The 21,178-nt window shown below is 40.7% G+C and overlaps 1 protein-coding gene across 1 annotated transcript in view; it reads right to left on the bottom strand.

Moving 5' to 3' along the window:
• The window catches only part of TRHDE (thyrotropin releasing hormone degrading enzyme), a gene marked incomplete at its 5' end in the record, with an annotated part of 213,735 nt that overhangs the window by 52,043 nt on the left and 140,514 nt on the right, over nt 1–21,178 (bottom strand). The window contains one exon of the mRNA XM_081996334.1: nt 19,811–19,998. Coding sequence (XP_081852460.1) covers nt 19,811–19,998 — 188 coding nt within the window. The remainder of the gene's footprint in view (nt 1–19,810; nt 19,999–21,178) is intronic.

Below are 21,178 nucleotides of genomic sequence, written 5' to 3'. Positions count from 1 at the left end.
GAAAGAGCTATGAGTGACACTAGAAAGAAAACATGGCATTTATCGCCATATGGAAGAAGAAGAAACGTCCCATGTGATTTTGGGCTCTCTGAATGTTGGTATCATGACACCCTGGGAAAATTATTAGATCTACTCATGCACTGAAGACACATTCCTCATGAGCACATGCTCTGGCAGATACTTTTTGGATAATTAAGCTGTGGCATTTGAAGATGCTACTGCCTCTGTCAGTCTGCCCACTCCTTGTGCTGGACGTTACCACCCTCCATAGCACAGCCAGCAGAAAAGGGTGTCCACTGGTGTATTAGCTTCTCCAGTTCGCAGCCTGGGGTCTTCATACAAAGTTACCTTCATTGTTGGCTTAACTAATATTCTAGACTGTGAACTGCAGTAATGAGGTGCAAAGGTGTATTGTGTCCTGCTGCTTCTGCTACAGCAGCAATAACTTCTGGGTTCGATAGGTGAGGACAGTCAGGAGATGATGGAAAGTGATGCACCAGAGAATATTCACTACTCTCTTAAACACCTTATATGTTACTAGACACCCACAAGTGTTTTAGACTCTTCTAGGAAATAGATCAGCTCCCCAGAATGAAATCGATGCTGGCAAACTGTGATTGAGAAAAATGAGGCAAAATTAAGCATAAAGCTCATATATTATTCGAAGGAACAGGAACTTTGGTATATTGAAAAAATGAAAGAACTGCATTTGCATGGTATTTTTATGACTCTTGAGATCAACGCCTACTGAAAAAGATAAACTGCAAAATGAAAGATACTGAGAGCTGCCTATGTAGCTGATTTAAACACATACATACACATACACAAATATTCGTGTACGAACATATACATGGACACCTGTTATTTTGAGAAGGAACTTCATAGAAAGATACTCTGTACATTGCAATATCTACACAGAGGAGAATTTTATACTACCTTATATTATATTTTATGTTACCTACAATTAAGGTAAATCCTATTGAAATAAGGACAGATCCTTCTCTGAAAGGTGATCTACCTGTGGAACAGGAGTCACACAAACTACCCATCCTCAGAAAACACGTACGGATTTAGTTGGGAATATTAGTACTGGTAGATTTAACTTTTACCTCCCCAAGATGAGACACCTCGTGATGTTCTGAGCACTCTCCAGAACCTCCAAATCTCATCCTCTTGGTTATTGGTTTAGCAGGGGAATCACAGATTTCTTTTTAATAGACATCTCTAGAAACCCATTTTTCCTATTTTACTGCTGCTGTTCTCTGTATGTTTATGTGTCTGCTTTTTCCTTCCAGTCATCTTCATTCATCTATTGCAGAAGAAGACATGGCTACGTTTTTTATATGTATTTGAGAGAGATGTATCTGGCTCACCTTTCAAGAATTTTTGTTAGGATGGCTTCCACACACCATCTCTGAGGGATCTGTATGGACCATGTTCTCCAGGTGTGACTAGGAAGAAGCAAATGGCTTTTGCACTTTTCTATCACACTCTTCTACTTTACAGAGAAAAGAGGAAAAAAGGGGACCACTCGCTTGTTTTCCTCCTGCTTTGCCTGTGAGTAGTGCAGATCTTTTATTTATCCTTTATACACTGTGATCATCACCAGTACTGTACATATTTGACCAGGAGAAAAAAGCATCCTGTTCCACCTGGCCATCTGCTGCCTGCTGTGACAAACCAGTTCCACTGAAAATAAGAATCTAGCCTGAGGGCCCAGTGACTAGGGCAGTAGGACCTGAAGCAACCCATTTGGTCCTCCTACCCTCAAGAGTATGTCTGCAGGAATCAGTTGTCTGTTCAGGTAGCACACTCAACCCCTGGGTGAAATGGAGCTAACGAGCTGTGTGTTCAATCTGCCTGGGATGCTGCTAAGCTTCAGAGGGACCCACACATCATGTCCCTCTGGATACAAACCTGATCACCTTAACAGGGAGCTAAAGGCAGACCACTTAATTGTGGGGAAACTAAGGGCTATTTCAGGAATTTAAGAAACCAGCTCTGAGGATGAGGAGGAAAGACATCTAAAATTGGAACAAGACATGGTAAATACGAACTGTACTGAACACAACATTGTTCAGTCATAAATGTCTTAAAGAGGTGTAGGGAAGGGGGATCTTGTCAAAAGGTAGTATAAATAAGCCTTTTACTGTTGATTTACAAGTGAGAAACTGTTAATGTGAAATAGTTAAATTTAGGTTGACAGGACAACTTGCAAAATTAAAGGGAATGCACTGGTACTTTTTTTTTTTCCTCGTAGGACCACATTAATGCATAATACCAAAGTGTATTAAGATCTCCCTTCAGCTTAAAGAATAATCAGAGGGACTTGTTTGATAAAGTAATACAATCTTGCATCTGCCAAGGTACATGGAATACTAGAAGCTAGCTAATTATGCTCTGCTTAGTTACAGATTTTTTTGTCTTGAGCATTACATAATGACTACATAGCCAGTATTAGTGTACCTTATCTCACTCAGGAAATGTTCATATTTGTGATGAGTGCTTGCTTACACCTTGACTTCAAACAAATAAGAACTGAGATCCCCCTGTGGGCAAATTCTAAGACCAGAAAGTATTAAGGAAATGTGATACCTCACACTTCTGCCTGTGATTAACAGTAATGTTGTAGTAACATTGGATTTTCAGTTGGCTTCTTTGTAAAGAGAAAGGCAAAGCCAAAAAAGGGCAGTAGATTATTTCCTCTGCTGACAAAACAAAACTCTTAAATCATTAAAAAAGAAAAGGCAAGGTTCCTGGAGTTTCAGATTTTGCACACCTTTTCAACTACCTTTTCACATTAATGAACGTTTTCACTGAGATGTAAATCTATACTTTTTCAAGATTCATCCTCCCAGTAATGATAGGTACCAAGCTTCCAGCTACTGCCTCTAGTACCATGTGCTTCCAGTGACATTTCTTTCTCCCCAGATTCAAATCTAAACAAAGAAGTTCAGCTATTCCTAGTCATTACTCACAGAACAATGAAGATATCTGCTCAATATTCAGAAGCTTATTAGCCTTGGCTGCATTATAAAGACTGTACAAGTAATGTGATTGCTTCATGTAAAGTGACAGAACCTCTGTACCTAAAATACCACAGCAGAATTCAGCTAAACTGCTTTTTGAATGGGAGATAATGTGAACAACCACATCCCTCTCTATATCCTTCTGCTTTTACAGACCTCTGGGTTAAAGACTCCTAATCTATCCTGCTGTTCTTTATAGAGAAACTATACTTAATCCTTCTTATTGTATTGTCCACCTCTATATTTTTTCTATTATACTCTTTTCCAGGTTAGAAAGCCAGACCTGCCCTCCAAGCTTTGAAGGCAGGTCTACCACAGATTAAGAGTGGCATAAATCTTTTCTCTTCTACACTCTTTAGACTTTTAAAATGCTTTTACTTTTATACTTTTTAAAATAGGAAAGGATCCTACTAATCCCTACTCTTCCATTTACTTGCTTGACTGTGTCTGCACACTGAGCTGATGTTTACAGAAAATTATCTACCATAACTTCAAGACCCCTTTCTTGAGAGAACAGTTTCTTCAGAACTCACCACTGAGCATCTAAGTTAGAACTGTTTTCCCCACATGTATCATCTTTGCATTTACCAACATTAACCTTCATCAGTCATTTTACCACCATGTCAGCCAGCATTAAGGGATACTTCTTTGGTAATTAACTTTTGGTTTTACTACCCTCACAAACCTCCTATTACCAGAAAACTCTGTCACCTCACTCTTCCATGCCCTTTATCACATCATTGAATAGTAAATAATTAGGCACAGGTTTCTCAAGAATTTAATGGGCTATCACCCTCCATTGAGAAATTCAACCATTTAATTTCTCGCTTTTTTGCTTATATTTCTTAACTGAGATCTTCCTTCTTATCCCAGTACAGTTTTGCTTCTTTAGGAATTGTTAATTAGAAAGCTGGACCTCCAAAAATACATAAAGAACAGTTAAACTAATAAGAGGCTAGATTCATCTAGATATAGAAGACATCTATTAACAGTCATTGATCATATACTTAGTTAGAAAATCAAAGGGGGAGAACCATGACAAGATAGAAGAACAGAACAATGTACAGACTTTCGGAAAAAAAATCCTACTATTTTTTAGTACATCTAGCAACAGAAGAATAAAGGGCAAAATTAAAATGCTATGACAAAAGCAAATTAAGTGACTTGCCTCTTAGCAGGAAATAAGAAGCATAATTATTTTAAAGTGTAGTAGCAATCATGAACTTAAATCATACAATGATTTAGGTGGGAAGGGACCTCAGGAGAGGCAACCCTCTGCTCAAATGTGCTAACACAGGAAAACAGAGTTTTCATGAGATCAGAGGAGGATACACAGGCTGTACATTCAGCAGCATCACACAAAGTCAGTAAAGTCAAATGTGGAAAATGATTTGCCATCTGCTTTTTTCCTTAATCACAGAACCACAGAATGGTAGGGGCTGGAAGGGACCTCTGAAGATCATCTGGTCCAACCCCCCTGCCAAGGCAGCATCACCTAGGGCAGGTTGCACAGGAACGCGTCCAGTCGGGTTTTGAAGGTCTCCAGAGGAGGAGACTCGACAACCTCTCTGGGCAGCCTGTTCCAGTGCTTCGTCACCCTCACGGTAAAGAAGTTTTTCCTCATGTTGAGGTGGAACTTCCTGTGCTGCAGTTTATGCCCATTGCCCCTCGTCCTATCACTGGGCACTACTGAAAAGAGACTGGCTCCATCCTCCTGACAGCCACCCTTCAGAGATTTATAGACATTGATAAGGTCCCCTCTCAGCCTTCTCTTCTCCAGACTAAACAGCCCCAGGTCTGTCAGCCTTTCCTCATACGAGAGATGTTCCAGTCCCTTAATCATCCTCGTAGCCCTCTGTTGGGGGAGTCTCCCAAAGTTTCCTGTCTCTCTTGAACTGCGGAGCCCAGAACTGGACACAATACTCCAAATGAGGCCTCACCAGTGCAGAGTAGAGGGGGAGGATAACCTCTCTTGACCTGCTGGTCACATTTTTTTTGATGCACCCCAGGATACCATCGGCCCTCTTGGCCACCAGGGCACATTGCTGTCCCATGGATGACTTATTGTCTACCAGGACTCCAAGGTCCTTCTCCATGGAGCTGCTTTCCAGCAGGTCAACTCCTAATCTGTACTGGTGCATGGGGCTGTTCCTCCCCAGGTGCAGAACTCTACACTTGTCCTTGTTAAATTTCATGAGGTTCCCTTCCGCACAACTCTCCAGTCCGTTCAGGTCCCGTTGAATGGCCGCACAGCCCTCGGGTATATCAGCCACTCCTCCCAGTTTTGTATCATCAGCAAACTTGCTGAGGATACATTCCAACCCTTCATCTAGGTCATTGATGAAGATCACAGAATCACAGAATCACAGAATCACTAAGGTTGGAAAAGACCTTCAAGATCATCAAGTCCAACCATTAACCCAACACCACCATGCCCCCTAAACCATGTCCCGAAGCACCACATCCACACGTTTTTTGAACACTTCCAGTGATGGTGACTCCACCACCTCCCTGGGCAGCCTCTTCCAATGCTTGACCACCCTCTCAGTGACGAAATTTTTCCTAATATCTAATCTAAACCTCCCCTGGCGCAACTTGAGGCCATTTCCTCTCGTCCTATCACTAGTTAGTTGGGAGAAGAGACCAACACCCCCATCGCCACAACCCCCTTTCAGGTAGTTGTAGAGAGTGATAAGGTCTCCCCTCAGCCTCCTCTTCTCCAGGCTGAACAACCCCAGTCCCCTCAGTTGCTCCTCACAAGACTTGTGCTCCAGACCCCTCACCAGATTCGTTGCCCTTCTTTGGACACACTCTAGCAGCTCAACGTCCTTTTTGTAGTGAGGGGCCCGAAACTGAACACAATATTCGATGTGCAGCCTCACTAGTGTTGAGTCCAGAGGGACAATCACTTCCCTACTCCTGCTGGTCACACTATGTCTGATACAGGCCAGGACACTGTTGGCCTTCTTGGCCACCTGGGCACACTGCTGGCTCATGTTCAGCCGGCTGTCAACCAGCACTCTCACGTCCTTTTCCACCAGGCAGCTCTCCAGCCACTTCTCCCCAAGCCTGTAGCGTTGCATGAGGTTGTTGTGACCCAAGTGCAGGACCCGGCACTTGGCCTTGTTAAACCTCATACAGTTGACCTCTGCCCATCAATCCAGCCTGTCCAGATCCCTCTGCAGAGCCCTCCTACCCTCCAGCAGATCAACACTCCCACCCAACTTGGTGTCATCTGAAAACTTACTGAGGGAGCACTCGATCCCCTCATCCAGATCATCAATAAAGATATTGAACAAGACCAGCCCCAGAACCGAGCCCTGGGGAACACCGTTTGTGACCGTCCACCAGCTAGATTTAACTCCATTCACCACAACTCTCTGGGCTCGGCCGTCCAGCCGTTCTTTACCCAGCGAAGAGTAAACCTGTCTAAGCCACGAGCTGCCAGTTTCTCCAGGAGAATGCTGTGGGAGATGCTGTCAAAAACTTTACTAAAGATGTTGAACAAGGCCAGACCCAGTACTGATCCCTGGGGAACACCACTAGCTACAGGCCTCCAACTGGACTCTGTGCTGCTGACCACAACCCTTTGAGCTCTGTTGCTTAGACCAGTTCTTGATCTATCTCACAGTCCACTCATCCAACCCATACTTCCTGAGCTTCACTATGAGGATGTTATGGCAGACAGTGTCAAAAGCCTTACTGAAGTCAAGGTAAAACACAGCCACTGCTCTCCCTTCATTCTACCCAGCTAGTCACTCCATCATAGAAGGCTATCAGGTTGGTCAAGCACGATCTCCCCTTGGTGAATCCATGCTGACTACTTCTGATAACTTTCTTTTCATCCATGTGCCTAGAGATGGCCTCCAGGAGGAGCTGTTCCATCACCTTCCCAGGGATGGAGGTGAGGCTGACCAGTCTATAATTTCCCAGATCTTCCTTCTTGCCCCTTTTAAACCTTCCCAGTGCAAAGCATCTGCAGAATTATTTTCAGAAAAGCTGAACACCAAAAGCTGTATATACCTTCAGCCAGCTTACTAGGCTGAGAAATGAGACTGTGAATTGTCTAAATTATCCCTGGTTGGAAAAAAAGAAATAATTTATCTTCCATCAGCTGGCACTGGTGAAATCTCAGCCATCACCATTCTATGACTTAGTTTCTCTGGGCTAAATTCAGTTATGCAAAGTGGTGTCAAATGACCTGCCATGGGGTACTTGAGATGTCTGCCAGGGGCTGAAAGATACGGCACAGCACCTATGGATGCTCCCACCCATGTAGTGGCAGCACAAGGTCAAGCTGAGGGCACTTCCAATGGTGCATGGCACCTGCACAAGCAACTAAATGAGCCTTTCCATCCACTCGATGTTGACAATGGTACCTTCCACAATTCCCAAGGAAACTTTTTCATTTTGAACTGAAAAAGGCAAATTTTCAAAACCAAGCTTCTCATAAGAAAGAGAAGACTTCAGCACAGATTTTAAACTATAACATTTAAAACAAGCACTGCTGAAATATTTTATAACTACTGTTTAAATAAAAACTTCCAGTTTGCTGATTCAAAATTAATTTTGGATTGAAACACAAGTTAATTGAAGGAAGAAGTTAAAATGAGTAAAACTGAAAGGTAAGGTACTGAAATTAAGGAATTGATATGAATGTTCTAAAGCAATTTTACCCCAATTTTTTGCTTTGATTTTTTTCCCGATTCAGTACAGGGAAATGTTTTGATATGTTGAAAAATTCTGTGGGATGGGAATCTATTTCTTGCTCATCTGTAACACTCACATTTTGTAAAGTATTTTGAGAACGAAACAATCTAAGACTTCATATCACTGAAGGATATGATTAAAGATATTTAACAGAGAGATAAAGTAAGGCATAAAAATAATTTAAGAGTAAAAAGGATAGAAAGAAAATCCAGGAGTAAAACTGACTGGTTGAGACACCTGGCTCCTTGTTTTAACCACCAGAACTTAATATCCAAAATGCTAACTCTGTCTCCTTAGTTGAAGTCTGGTACATCCAGAGGGGCTGAAGTTGAGAAATAGGGACCAAGGACGCCTTGGCACTAGTTTCCCACTTTCAGCTCTCCAGATGGAGAATGCTGAAATTTGATGTACACAGACGTATGCTTGGGTGAGCAGTGCTGAGTCTGAGGACAAGACGCCTTCCCAGTGTAGCCCTTGCCAATGGTGACAATTATTAGGTTAGGATGATGACAGGGGCGTTTCTTACCAAAGGAATACCTAGCTGTGGGCCATCCACATAAACTCATGTTGTTGGGATTTCAGAGACAAAAGAACATGAAAGCAAAGTAATGAGAATGATGTGACCTTTTGGAAAGCAAGCAAGTCTTACAGAACAAAATGAAAACTAAGAATTAAAGATCTGTATTTTTTCTTCAGTTGCATACTTGGCTGATCTGCAGAGACATATACAAACAGTGGCCGGTAAGAGAAGCATTTAGCTGCATGGCTGCAAAAGCAAAAGCCTTAATAAACTTAAAGCCTATTATAAAAGAAAGATCACAGAAAGTTGATAACATGTGAACTAACTAAATGATAGTGTGAAGTTTAGACATTAAACCAGTATAACAGGAAGAAATTAGACATCTCTTATTTCTTGTCCTTGACAATATGACTGCCATTTCTCTCAGCAAGGCAAAAGGCCTTTTATTTTCAGTGACTTTTGAATATTAAGACAGTGGAAAGTTCAAAGATTAATGTTTCCATTGTTAATGGAAAACCTGAAAATGTATTCAACTGACCTACGAAATTACAAGCCTTGTTGCCGTGATACCTGGAAGCATTTATTCCTAGGCTGAAAGCACAAGTAGACATAAGGTGATGAGTGGGAAACAAGTGAAAGTTGTTGAACAGCACAACAGCTTTACAGCTCTCCTACTACAGAAAGAGATTATACATGAAGCAGAACTCAGCAGTACCAGGATAAAATTTTGTAAACCACGCTTTCTAGAGAGATTGTGTTGGGAAATATAATTTAAAAGCATCATAAGGATTTTCCCAGGTTATGACATCATATAGTATCTCATTCAGTAAAGAATATTTCAGGTTCCAGGGGAAGCTCATGTGAATATGTTAGGAAATCACATACTTTAATTAAGTGTGATTCTACAGACTGTTAGTTCTGTTTAATGGATAACGAGCTGACGATATATTCATGTTGTGAATATCATTCTTACAAGACTGAAGAACACAGAGATTTCATTAGATTTAATACATGCCAGTAAAGTGATTGTAGGCTGTGCCCAGAGGCACAACACAACCGAAGAAGATGTTATTCCCGCTCTCACAAATATTACACCTCCTACACTAAGCCAGGGTGTCAAGGGATTCCTTGTACCGTCAGCACAGAAGATGGCAGATAAGAAGGGAAGATTTCACTAACTTTGTAGCAAAGACAAAATCAAGATGAAAAACAGATAAAGGAGAATAATTTGAAGTAACTGTGACCAACTAAGCTCAGCTTGGAGCGTATTCACTGGCCTGATATTAGGATTCTGGGGTTCCAGGTGCTCTACCCTCACACAAGATTAACAGACTGGTCAACAACGAACAGGTAAACTAAGGCAAAAAAAGGGGCACTGTTATCAACACATGATTACATGACTAATTAGAAAAAGATTGTAAGAAAAAGACTGTGGAATCCAAGATTATCCTAGACTATGCTGGGCAGAGGCATTGCCAGCCCCTTTACAAAAGCAAGGTAAGAATTTGGACTTTGGTGCACTCTATAAATTAAAGACAGTGTTCCAGGATAGTCTTTAGGGGGCTTTAACTCACTGCAAGACAGACTGTATTTTTTTCACCCATGATTCCAGACATAACGGAGTCAGGATGCCGTGTAACACACTTGCAGTATTGTCTAAGCAGATAACAAAACTGCAACTGAGGCACACGTTACTCAAAAATTAATAGTCTTTGTGTTATCATTTATACCCAACAGTGGCAAAACCTAACCGAGCTTTTTGTATCAGTTTCTTCATTCTCACCAATGCCTCACCTATGGAGGAATTCAACTTTTTAGTCAGAGCAACCTACCAACCAAAACAACTCAAAGGGGTCAGCTCTAGATAGGTGCTGCCAAGCAGAGAATGGCTTGATGACCTGGTGGATCTGAATGGGCTCCATGCCTGAGGTGTCAGTTTTTTAAGAGTATTGCAAGTTTTTAATATACGGGAACTTAACAGATGCCTCATTGATGAACAGAAATCAATTTGTAGAGCAGTCTTGCCTTTTAAGATTTATCTATTTTGTCTGAGGTTTTCAAAGGCTCTGATTAGATGTGTAGTTGGATCCATCTAATACATATTTCAGGGGGAAGCAAAACTTGGGGATTTGGAAGGTATGTGGAATTGTGGGCCTATTATCATTTTGAATACAAAGTATACTTAGCAGTAAATATGGAGGAAAGTACAAATAATCTTTATAGTTTAAAGAAATATTTAGAATTGAGAGGCTGACTAGGAAGTTTATATTCTAGTCTTGAAAGATGCTAGTACTTCTGAGATTACTTGCTTTGGATGGTAAGCCTCTTTATTTGCAGTTCTGGTTCAATACAGCTGCTAATTTTATATATTTGTCTATTATATATGCTTTCATTTAGAAACTCATGTTAAAAAAGGCAATCATATTGCTATACTCAAAAATAAGGGTCGATAGTTGCTTCTAAGAGCAACTATTTCTAGGATAGATCATGGATCATTTGGAGGTTTTCTGTATAAGGATCTAAATACAAAGATATGGAGGGAAAAATACTTTCAATGCCAATACAGTATTGCTGCAATGTGTTTTAGAGACATGTATTTTAATTCAGTCATTGACACTGTAATTCATCTGCAGTCAGAACAATGATTAACATGTTTAACAGCAATGTACTACAGACGTAGATTTTGAGGTTTTCCTTTACTCTGCCATTTGTGGATTTCACAAGAATCTTTGGAATAATTTTCAGCAATAACTAAGTACTAGAGCTGAAATAGGGAACACAATTTGCATTCTTTATCAATTTTATGCCAAATATTATGCCCTTACCAATGCAGTGAAACCACGAAGTCCCAGACATAAGAAAAGGCTTCAGTGCTGTAACAGCAGCACTAGCATGAAAAAGCCCATGTGTGCTCTGGATTGTGGGACTACCTTAAAATAACAGCATACATATTCTGTCAGAAAACAGCTGTATGTCTTCAGCCATCCCATATAAACCCCACTCTCCTTTGGTCTGATTTTTTTTTTAAGGGTGGACACAAGCTAATTCAAATGAGTTAATTCTAATTAAATTACCCAATTTGAAAAGGAAAAAAATTGCATAGTTTGATAATAATATAATATTATCTGATTATAATAATCTGATTACTAAATCTTCTATAAAGTTCTGTGTGATTTTAGTTTACCATTTCATATGAAAATAAATTATAAATTAGGTGATTATAAATATTATGGGCCTCTTTAAAACTGACTCATTTCAGTGTCGGTGCTAGCAGAGTACCATACTAAACTTAGAAAAATGTTGTGGGCAAACAACAAATACTACAAATTCTTTGTTGGTACCTGCTTTCTCCTCCCTGCCTAACATTACCTTTTTACACTAAAACACAAAAGGCTTCATTTTCAACACTGACAAGCAATTTTGGGCACTGAGTCAGAGATGGATAGAAAGAAGCTGGGTTTAAGCAGTGTTAAGTGTCTATTCTAACAGCTGCCTCTTTACCCTCCAATAAAGGCCCTTAATCTCTCCAGCATCCTCTGTTCCATCCTGCAGCAGTGGAAAATGTCCTTGCAGAATAGCACACGTGGTGCTGATCATGCAAACCCCAACTCTATGTTGTCCTTTAACTGTGAGCATAGTCCCTTGACTATAGAGTGCAGATCTGAGATTTCTCTGAGTGTAATTAGGAATGGAAGGATGTGTTATGGGCTGAGGATGGATACCCCCCAGCAGGCATATGAGTAGCATTTTAGCTATGCCTACAATCCTCCAATATGTTCGGAGATACTTAGTGCCAAGCATTTATCAGTGTATTCCAATGTTCAGTTCTGATTTTTCCTCAGAATATTATGAATTTAAGCAAGATGAAAATATAATTCCTATGGTAGTTTCTCCTTCCTCAGTAAGCTTCCCTAAGAGTCCCCAAGAAAGTATCTTCTCCATAAAATCTGTGACGCTGCTATTGACGTGAAGCCTCACATACAGAGATGAAGAAAAAAATCTGTTATTAGCAACTTAAAAAAGCAAGAGGAAGAAGAGGTAAAAAAAGAAGCTTGTTAGTAGTTTCATCCTCTGATCTACAATGGGGAATCATAGTATCTTTATGTTTGAAGGGACCTTTAAAGGCCATCTAGTCCAACCCCCCAGCAATGAGCAGGGACATCTTCAACTACATCAGGTTGCTCAGAGCCCCGTCCAACCTGACCTGGAATGTTTCGAGGGATGGGGCATCTACCACCTCTCTGGGCAACCTGTGCCAGTGTTTCACCACCCTCGTTGTCAAAAATTTCTTCCTTCATTCCTCCCATTACCCTTGTCTCTGCCAAATGCTGTTTAGGCTTTCCCCAATCTGCTCTTTACCTCACTAAACCCCCGATCTTAACCCACCTTCTCCATTTCCCTGGTTCTCCACACTTGCTTGTTCCAGCTACACAATTTTAATGCTCCCAGCTCCTGCTTCACATCTGCACCCTGCGACACGGCGTTCCCCTTCCACCCCCCTGCATGTTAGGCAGCTCCCCACCAGCACTGCTCTCCTGATCCTCCTCTTTGCCTCCCCACCTCACTCTGAATTGAAACATAGTGCTGCCCTCAAGTACATGCTCCTTCTCCCACCATGAAACTGATTTAATTAACATGAGTTAATTAACTCGTTTGGATATCTAGCAATTCCTGAGAGTTAGTATTAGCTAATAAGATGAGGGAAGTGACAGAGTCTGCAGTGATAATAAAATACAGCGGCAGCTTTTCCCTGTCAGCCTAACTTCTGTCAGGATACAAGTGCTGCCACCACACAGGAAGCAATGACACAACACATCAGTTTTGTCTTCTTTAGCATTCTGCAAATTGTAACACTGAAAGTTGCCCATATCCTGGAAGTTTGCCGAATGAGAAGCATTTCTCACAAATAGAAGCTGTGAAGTGGTTTTGGAAATGAAGTGTTAAATTAAAATTGGCATTTCTGAGATCTTTGCTAGCAGTAAAATCTTGCTGAAGAGACATCATGTGCAGGAACAAATTTTAAGAGCACTTCTCATTCTGATTTAATAATAATACAACAATCAGAAGACCCTCTAAAAAATAAAAGGCAAGACAAGGCTGGGGTCTCTCCCGTGGCTTCTACAGCAAAAAAATCTTACTGTAGCATGCAGTGCGTGGCACAAGTATTGGGATGGAAAACGCCAGCATCTGACAGCAAAGGCACTCCTCCTGCACGTGCCCCAGGCGGGCAGGCTTCCTCCAGGTCACCCACAGAAGCAGCTCTGCTGCCTGCCCGTTCGGAGGAGCAGCACTCTGCACAGCACTGTCCTCTCTCAGGCTGCTGAGGTTAAGGACTATTCCTAAACACACTGAAGGACAAAACCTATTGGTGTCATAGAGATGTCCTCTACTGAACACCAGTGTACATGTAAAGAGAAGGAGCTCCCCACACTTTCTCACTCTTCTGCAAGAACAAGTATTTTCAAGTCCCTGCTTGACCAGCAAAAAAACCTGGTTAAATCAGTATCTGGCTATGTTCACGCACAGTTCTGTGCTTCACTTGATTTTTTAATTTTGTTCCTGGTAATTCCATTTCCTCTGTGCCTCATACCAGTACCTTCCTCTCCTGAAGCCCATACCGTTCATCGTTATTATAGCTGATACAGAGGCACTCAGGTCAGTCAAGATGAACCTGGGTACCACATCTACTCCCTAGGTAGCAACACAGACAACGTTTCTAGGAGAAATGCTGATATAAGTGGTCTTTCAGGTATAGTAGAGATGAAAGGTATAACAAGAAAACACTCAAAGGACATGAGAAAATGGAAGATTAGAGGATATTTCCCAGAGACAGGGAGCTAAATGAGTACTTTTTCTATTTATATTTTGTTATCCCTTTTTCACAGAATCACAGAATCACAGAATCACTAAGGTTGGAAAAGACCTTCAAGATCATCAAGTCCAACCATTAATCCAGCACCACCATATCCCCTAAACCATGTCCCGAAGTACCACATCCACTCGTTTTTTGAACACTTCCAGAGATGGCGACTCCACCACCGCCCTGGGCAGCCTCTTCCAATGCCTGACCACTCTCTCAGTGAAGAAATTTCTCCTAATATCCAATCTAAACCTCCCCTGGCGCAACTTGAGGCCATTTCCTCTCGTCCTATCACTGGTTACTTGGGAGAAGAGACCAACACCCCCATCGCCACAACCCCCTTTCAGGTAGTTGTAGAGAGTGATAAGGTCTCCCCTCAGCCTCCTCTTCTCCAGACTAAACAACCCCAGTTCCCTCAGCCGCTCCTCATAAGACTTGTGCTCCAGACCCCCCACCAGCTTCGTTGCCCTTCTCTGGACACGCTCCAGCACCTCAATGTCCTTTTTGTAGTGAGGGGCCCAAAACTGAACACAGGACTCAAGGTGTGGCCTCACCAGTGCCGAGTACAGGGGCAGTTTTCCTCAGCTTATGGAACAATATTTGTTCATATTATGGTCCTTTTTATTACATAATTTATACTACATATGCTACAGTATTCCATGATTGCTCTAAGAAGATCTCAAAGATATTTATCAGCATTCCCCTCATGCTCCTAACATTTCGTTTTGTGTTTAACCAGCCCCTTGGCTGATAAGTGGACAGAGTAAGTTCCCCATCGCTGCTGAAGTGGTAAAGCCATACGAATAAGTAAGAATACACATGGCAATATCCAAACACAGCTATGCTTTCACTGTTCAAATAGTTATCAGTAAAGGGACAAGCACAGCCCTTTTTCCACAAAGCCTGAATAAATGAGCTTTGTGCAGGAAATTCAGAAGAAACCTGAAGGGAAATAAATTCTGCAGTTAATCATTCATCTTGGAGTGTCTGCTGAGCAGCTCTGCTGCCCGTTTTAAAACCTTTCAGTTGTTGTAATTACTACATGGTGTTAGACTCATGAGTCTGTACAGGTCTAGTTTTGCTGGTCATGTCCCTGGCTTGCACTGTTGGACTGAATTTTCCCTAGTCCAACCACACAGAGAAAGGCACCAAGGATTACTACGCTACAGCACGTATGAAAACCCTGTCCGTAGCCCCAGTTCGTACCTCCTCCTGTTCTCTCTTTCCTCACAGCTATGTTCAATGCCTAGCAAGACATTTCCCTTTAGGATATTATCACGAACAAGCAAAGATTAGCTATGGAAACCGTGTGCATGATAAGAAATTATACAAATGAATATTACCTCAGCAACATGAACTTAATTATTTTGATAACACGGGAAAGGTTACTTCTCCACTTTTGAAGAGAAAAGCTCTGTATATTTTTAAAAGGCAAAACTTATATCCATAACCAGAAAGCTTTGGTCTGCTCTTCAATAGAGTATATAAAAGGTTTATGGATTTCATCAAAACTGATTAGTTTATTGTCTAGACCACAGATTATTTTCCATGAGATTTCTTGTCATATCTATGAGCCACTCTTGTAATGATGGATGAGACTGGTGCCTTAAAATCATCATTTTCTCTGTCAGCAGGGAAACCCACTGAACCCTGTCAGATGGAATATCACCTCATCCCCTGTAGCCTTATAACGTAAGGGCATAATCTGTTCTCACAGGGGTATAGAGGAGTCCAGGATTGAACCTACACATAACTAAAGGATTGTTATTTGGGGGAAGAATGTGAATTATACAGTTATTACGAAGTTTTAAACTTTTGTTTGGATAAGCTGCAATTTCTACTGAAACATTGTACCAACCACAGGCTTTGACATTCAAATCAAAGCCCGATGATTTTGGCCCTTCTGAGGAATGGCATTCTGAGAAACGGTGTCTGTCATTGTTAGGTTTATTCTCTCATAAAATGAGAAGTATGGATCATGTAAAGGCATAAGTGTCAAGTAAAATCTATGCTGCATTTGAGAAACAGTGAAATTGTATAACTCTGTAATTTCAGGCCAAATGTTAGAGCCTAGCATGCCATACAGTCAATGCTACACACACAAATAAATCACAGTTTATATATGTATGGACCTTGAAACGCATTTTTTCTGCAGTTATAGAGACAGGTAGTCCAACTGTACATGAGGTGGGAAAATCAACTATATGTAATCATTCTCTTTTGCAGTAAAATTAAAGACACTTATAGGAATGGACTAGGTAGATCTAGGAGTAAACCACTGTTAAACATATCAACAATTTTCTCTTTCACTGTTTACCGCTTAGAAAAATCTGCTTACTCCTTGTATATTCCTCTATACAATTTCAGACAAAAAATGAAGTATGTTGCTTCACATTTCATTTTTAACAGTTAATTGCTGCATAAATAAAAGCAGAGACATTTTAGGAAACTGGAATGGTTCTGAAATATTCAGTTGCCTCTTTATTTGTATTTTTTATGCAGCAGATAGATCTGAAAGATCTACTCCGAAGTCACTCTTTCTAAAGGAAGGCAAAGTTAAATTTGCCTAGAGAGGGTCTGAATCAGAAGCTTAAACTCCTCATCACTTTGAAGGCAACAGAACTGACGTTTATTGCTGTGCCATGCCAAACTATAGCCCCACCTCTGGATAACTAAAGACTACGCGGCAGATGGATGCTTTAAGAGCCTTCCCCAGAGCCTTCCAGTGCATACTGTGGTGTCTGTTTAGATGATAAACTCCTGGAAAGGCCTGGACTGGTACATTTTTCTGTGTTTTGTGCAGCTCTACTATTTATGGTGTTTAAAATGACCATCACAATTAATCCATAGACAAACCACCCTAAGGAAGCCAGTGTTGCCTGCTCTGCAAGAGCGGGGCCTCACATGTGGCATAAATACCATTTGCTGCCCATTATTTACAGCGCCTATTATGGTTCCCCAGGGAGCCATGCGTCCAACACCTAATTCATGGGTCACGCAGGGGAGATGAGCACCAACTTTATTGGACTGTGAATTAGGCCACTGATACGTAACACCCCCAAAGCCTGCAGGCTGACATTATATATGTGTGTGTATACATATATACCTCTGTGCCTCCCACAGATCTGCCTGTGCTATCAGGCCCCGCTGAATGTCAGTAAACCCTTACCAACTGCCTGACCAGAACCACCTGCAGAATCAGCCAGAACACTGCATTTCGCGAGAGTGCTGAACATCCATCAATGTGTTTTTTCCATTCCAGTTATCACCCTGCTTCGTGTACTTGGAGAAAAACTTGCCCCTTTGTATCATGTCATACAAACTTCATCTCTTGCAATGTTAAAAACCAACATGGAGTAATTTATCATGAATTATCAAATGACATCATGTTAATGTGATTTTACCTGTCTACTGCTTTCACAATACTTGAAGCAAAAGTGACTTTTCCAGTTTAAAAAAAAACACCAAAAAAAGTAAAAAAGATCTAAGTCATTGCTGTCAGAAAGAGTAAATTTATTTTCAGTCTGCCAATCTTGTTTTTCTACTTAATTCGATAGTATGAAAGGACATTTAATGACACAGAGCCATTGCGCATACCAAGCCACATGTGCCCGTGGGCAGTGCGCCAACGAATCGCATGGTCATTGTTATAACACTCTAGACACCAATTTGTAACTAAACCATAGGACTTAAACATAAATTGATGGATGATTTTGGAAAGGTGAAAGGCACAGGTAAGTTTCACGTTTTGCTAAATATATATGTTTCCTGTTCTTTTGTATTTATACTTGCATGACATGACTTTCAAACAACTTTAACTGGGAAGTGGCAAACTAGCTCTATCATCTAACTGGCTGAAGTAAACATGCCATCTGTAAAGACTTCCTTGAGCAAGGAGCTTCCTTCCCATTTGTGATTAAAAGGACATAGAAGCACAAAGAAAAAAGAAATCTGAAGGAGGAAGCGAATGGGAAAGAGACTTGCCGAAGGAGATACATATAATATGTATTGTACTCTCTGTTAGGACAGTAAATTCCTGGCAGGGCCCATGCTGATATCTTTTTTGGTGCTGTCTATGCACTAAACCTTACTTCCCATGTTTAGAAATTACAATTGTGATAAATTATGTAAACAAAATTTCCTAAGCAGTTCAGCGTAACTTGCCCTGTTGGTGCAGAACACTATGCTTCCACGTATCGCTAGATACAGTTTAAATTCTGAATTAATGTCACATAAAAATAAAACTAAGTCTTATTCTCACCCCTGATGTTCCACCTTACAAAACATTTATGCACCCAGTAGTCCTTACTCATGAATTACAGTAGCGGTTATAACAAATATATTTAAGAAAGTCTCTACAATACTTAGAAGGCTTAACATCTCTATTTTCATCAGTAAAAAACCTAATAATCTCTGTTCTTCTGAGTGTTAAAATCCACTCATGTTACATTACACATATATACACTTGCACAAAAGAAACTTTCAAGTGAGTAAGGGAGAATCACTCTCATGCTGCACTGAACTGTGAATCATTAACACTTCAACCGTCCACATTCACTTGTTTTATCTCTTTTTCACAAAGGAACTAATCTCAGCCCAGAACTTAAACAAATGCTTAATACCCTGCTAGGTTGCTCCAATACAGCCAGAAAAACAACAATTTACTCTGTGTCATGTTTGAGTTCCATAATATTCATGTTCTAAAAAAGGATACTGAACTTCTAAACATTTCCCAATAAACGTAATTATATTTTTAGGCCTTCCTCAGCAAGAATATTCTATAAGTTCCAGACATATCAAGCAAAATTTAGTATTAAATTTTACCTTTTAATGAATTAAATCTATTGGACAAGCACAGAGTACTCAAGGTTGACAGCATGCCCTCTTTCCCACTGAGCATGAAAGAGGTGAACACAAAAGCTTCTAAGGCTAAATTGTAATTCTTTAGCATCAGCTCTATACCATTGGCCTTAAAATATGATGCCAAAACTGCTTTAAACACTAAGATGAGGATTCCCCAGCATCAGCCGGGAATGTCAGCTTCTCTCTGCGATGAAAGAAGCGTGTGGAGTCAGCTGGGAGCAGGAAGGAAAAATAAGTGGAAAAAGGGTAGGGGCAAAGATGTGTGCCTGCTGATTTCAGCCAATGTAACAGTCCCCATAGGACCAGTTCAGCTGGCTTCAAAACTGGAACAGCTGGAACTCCCTGCCTTGTAGAGAGGTCCAGTTCAGCTCATGACTGCTTCCCAAGTCAAGCGAGGTATATGCCTGACACACAGTTACATCTGCCTATTCGAGGTATGAGCATGGAGGGGTCCACTCCAAAGAATTACAGAAACAAGTATCAGACTTTCCAACCACATTGTAAATTACTTCATGGACTCTGACAAAATCAAAAGAACAGGAGAAAGAAACATATGCGTGATGTAAGATGTAGTCATAGAGAGAATTGTCAGGATGCAAATGGGCACATCGAAAGTTTTATCTTGTTCTATTACTCTAATGATTTTTTTCAATTGTTTCAACAAGCCTCATCTTTACTACCATTCGAATGGAAGGGCCACGAAACGCTACTGACAACCAGCAAAGCTCAAAGATTTCTAAAGAGCCATCTTCATAAAAATACACACATGAAGCACTTACTTAAACAACTACAGCCTCTTGTAAGATGTTAATTGAGAAATGCAAGTACCTGTTGTCTCCAAGGGCAGGATCCTTGGGTTTAGCATCACTATCATAAACGAAACGTGCTTGGGAGATGACTATGACATTGTCTGTAGTTTCATTTCCCAAGATAGTGATAACAGGATAACCCATCTGTAGTGTCCACTGATCCATTACTTCTTGGATATTTACAGATTTTCCAACCCTTTTTAAAGCCTTCAAGAAAAAAGAAAAGTTTCAATATGTTGAAGCAATACCATCATCCAACATACAAACCTCTTTTTTTTCCAGGGACCGTAATTAGTTTTAGAGGTTTAGATAACCATCACGCATGCACACACAAACATTAACACCCAGAACACACACACTACATAGTTTAATCAACAGTCTCTGAGTATCTTAAAAATAAACATTGAGCAACCTTGCCAGAGAGAATAACAGTCAGAAAGTCATGTTTCCCACATCAATCATGCACTTTTGCCGTAACAGAAGAAACAACCTGCTTTACAGGGTTTTAACAAAGGCCACAGAAATACTGGGTGGCTGTCTCCAGAAGATATTCTTGACCAATTGAGGTTAAAAAAGACGCAATGTTAGTTGAGCTAGGGCACCTATAATAAGGCATATTAAAAGGGCCTGATTTCTAAAAGCACAGAGCTTCTCTGTTCTGAAAATCAAATTACTAGTTATTTGAAAACACTGTCCTTCATGTCCAAAGTGAGGCCAAAGATATCCTCAGCTCCTTCATAAACTGCACCTGTCATAACACACGGAGGATTAATGTGTTCATATTTGATACCATGTCAATAAAAATGCTGTTTTACAAGTGGATTTTCATCTGAAACAAAAAGAGATACTATGGCATCATGGGAGATGAGACTGGGTATGAGGAGAATGACAGCCATCATCTGTTCTTCAGCGACAGAAATGTCCCTCGCTGTTGAACAGTCCTAGATCACAGACTGAGCAACCTCTGACAAATACAAGCAGAACCCAGCAAGAAGTCTTCAGTACTGAAGCTGCAATTGCAATGCATTAGGAACAAAGCAGCTGGCAACAAATGTGCTTACAGGTGAGGCAAACAGAATTATTAGCCTTAATAATAGATTTGAGCATACAGTATAGCCATAGTGGTTATGGACCAGAATACAGTCTCATTTTTGTTCTATTTTATTAGCTGTGGATTCTGGTGATCTTTCAAGATTGTTCATTCCTCTGACCTCCCGTCGCCCAGAACTGCCCTAAAGGCTTTAACAGAGGAAGACACCAGGTGAGAAGCAAGACAGACTTTTGCAGTGGCATTCAACTTCAGATTAAGACATAGATTTAAGAGCCTGACTGTATGTTACACATGTCAACTTTCATTAGAGTCAGTACAGACATAGGACTCAGTTCA

Source organism: Phaethon aethereus (assembly GCF_964289735.1).
Source record: "Phaethon aethereus genome assembly, chromosome: 1".
In the NCBI taxonomy this organism is placed as follows: domain Eukaryota; kingdom Metazoa; phylum Chordata; class Aves; order Phaethontiformes; family Phaethontidae; genus Phaethon; species Phaethon aethereus.
The sequence above is the reverse complement of the archived record's forward strand: the minus strand, read 5'-3'. Positions and strand labels throughout refer to the sequence as shown.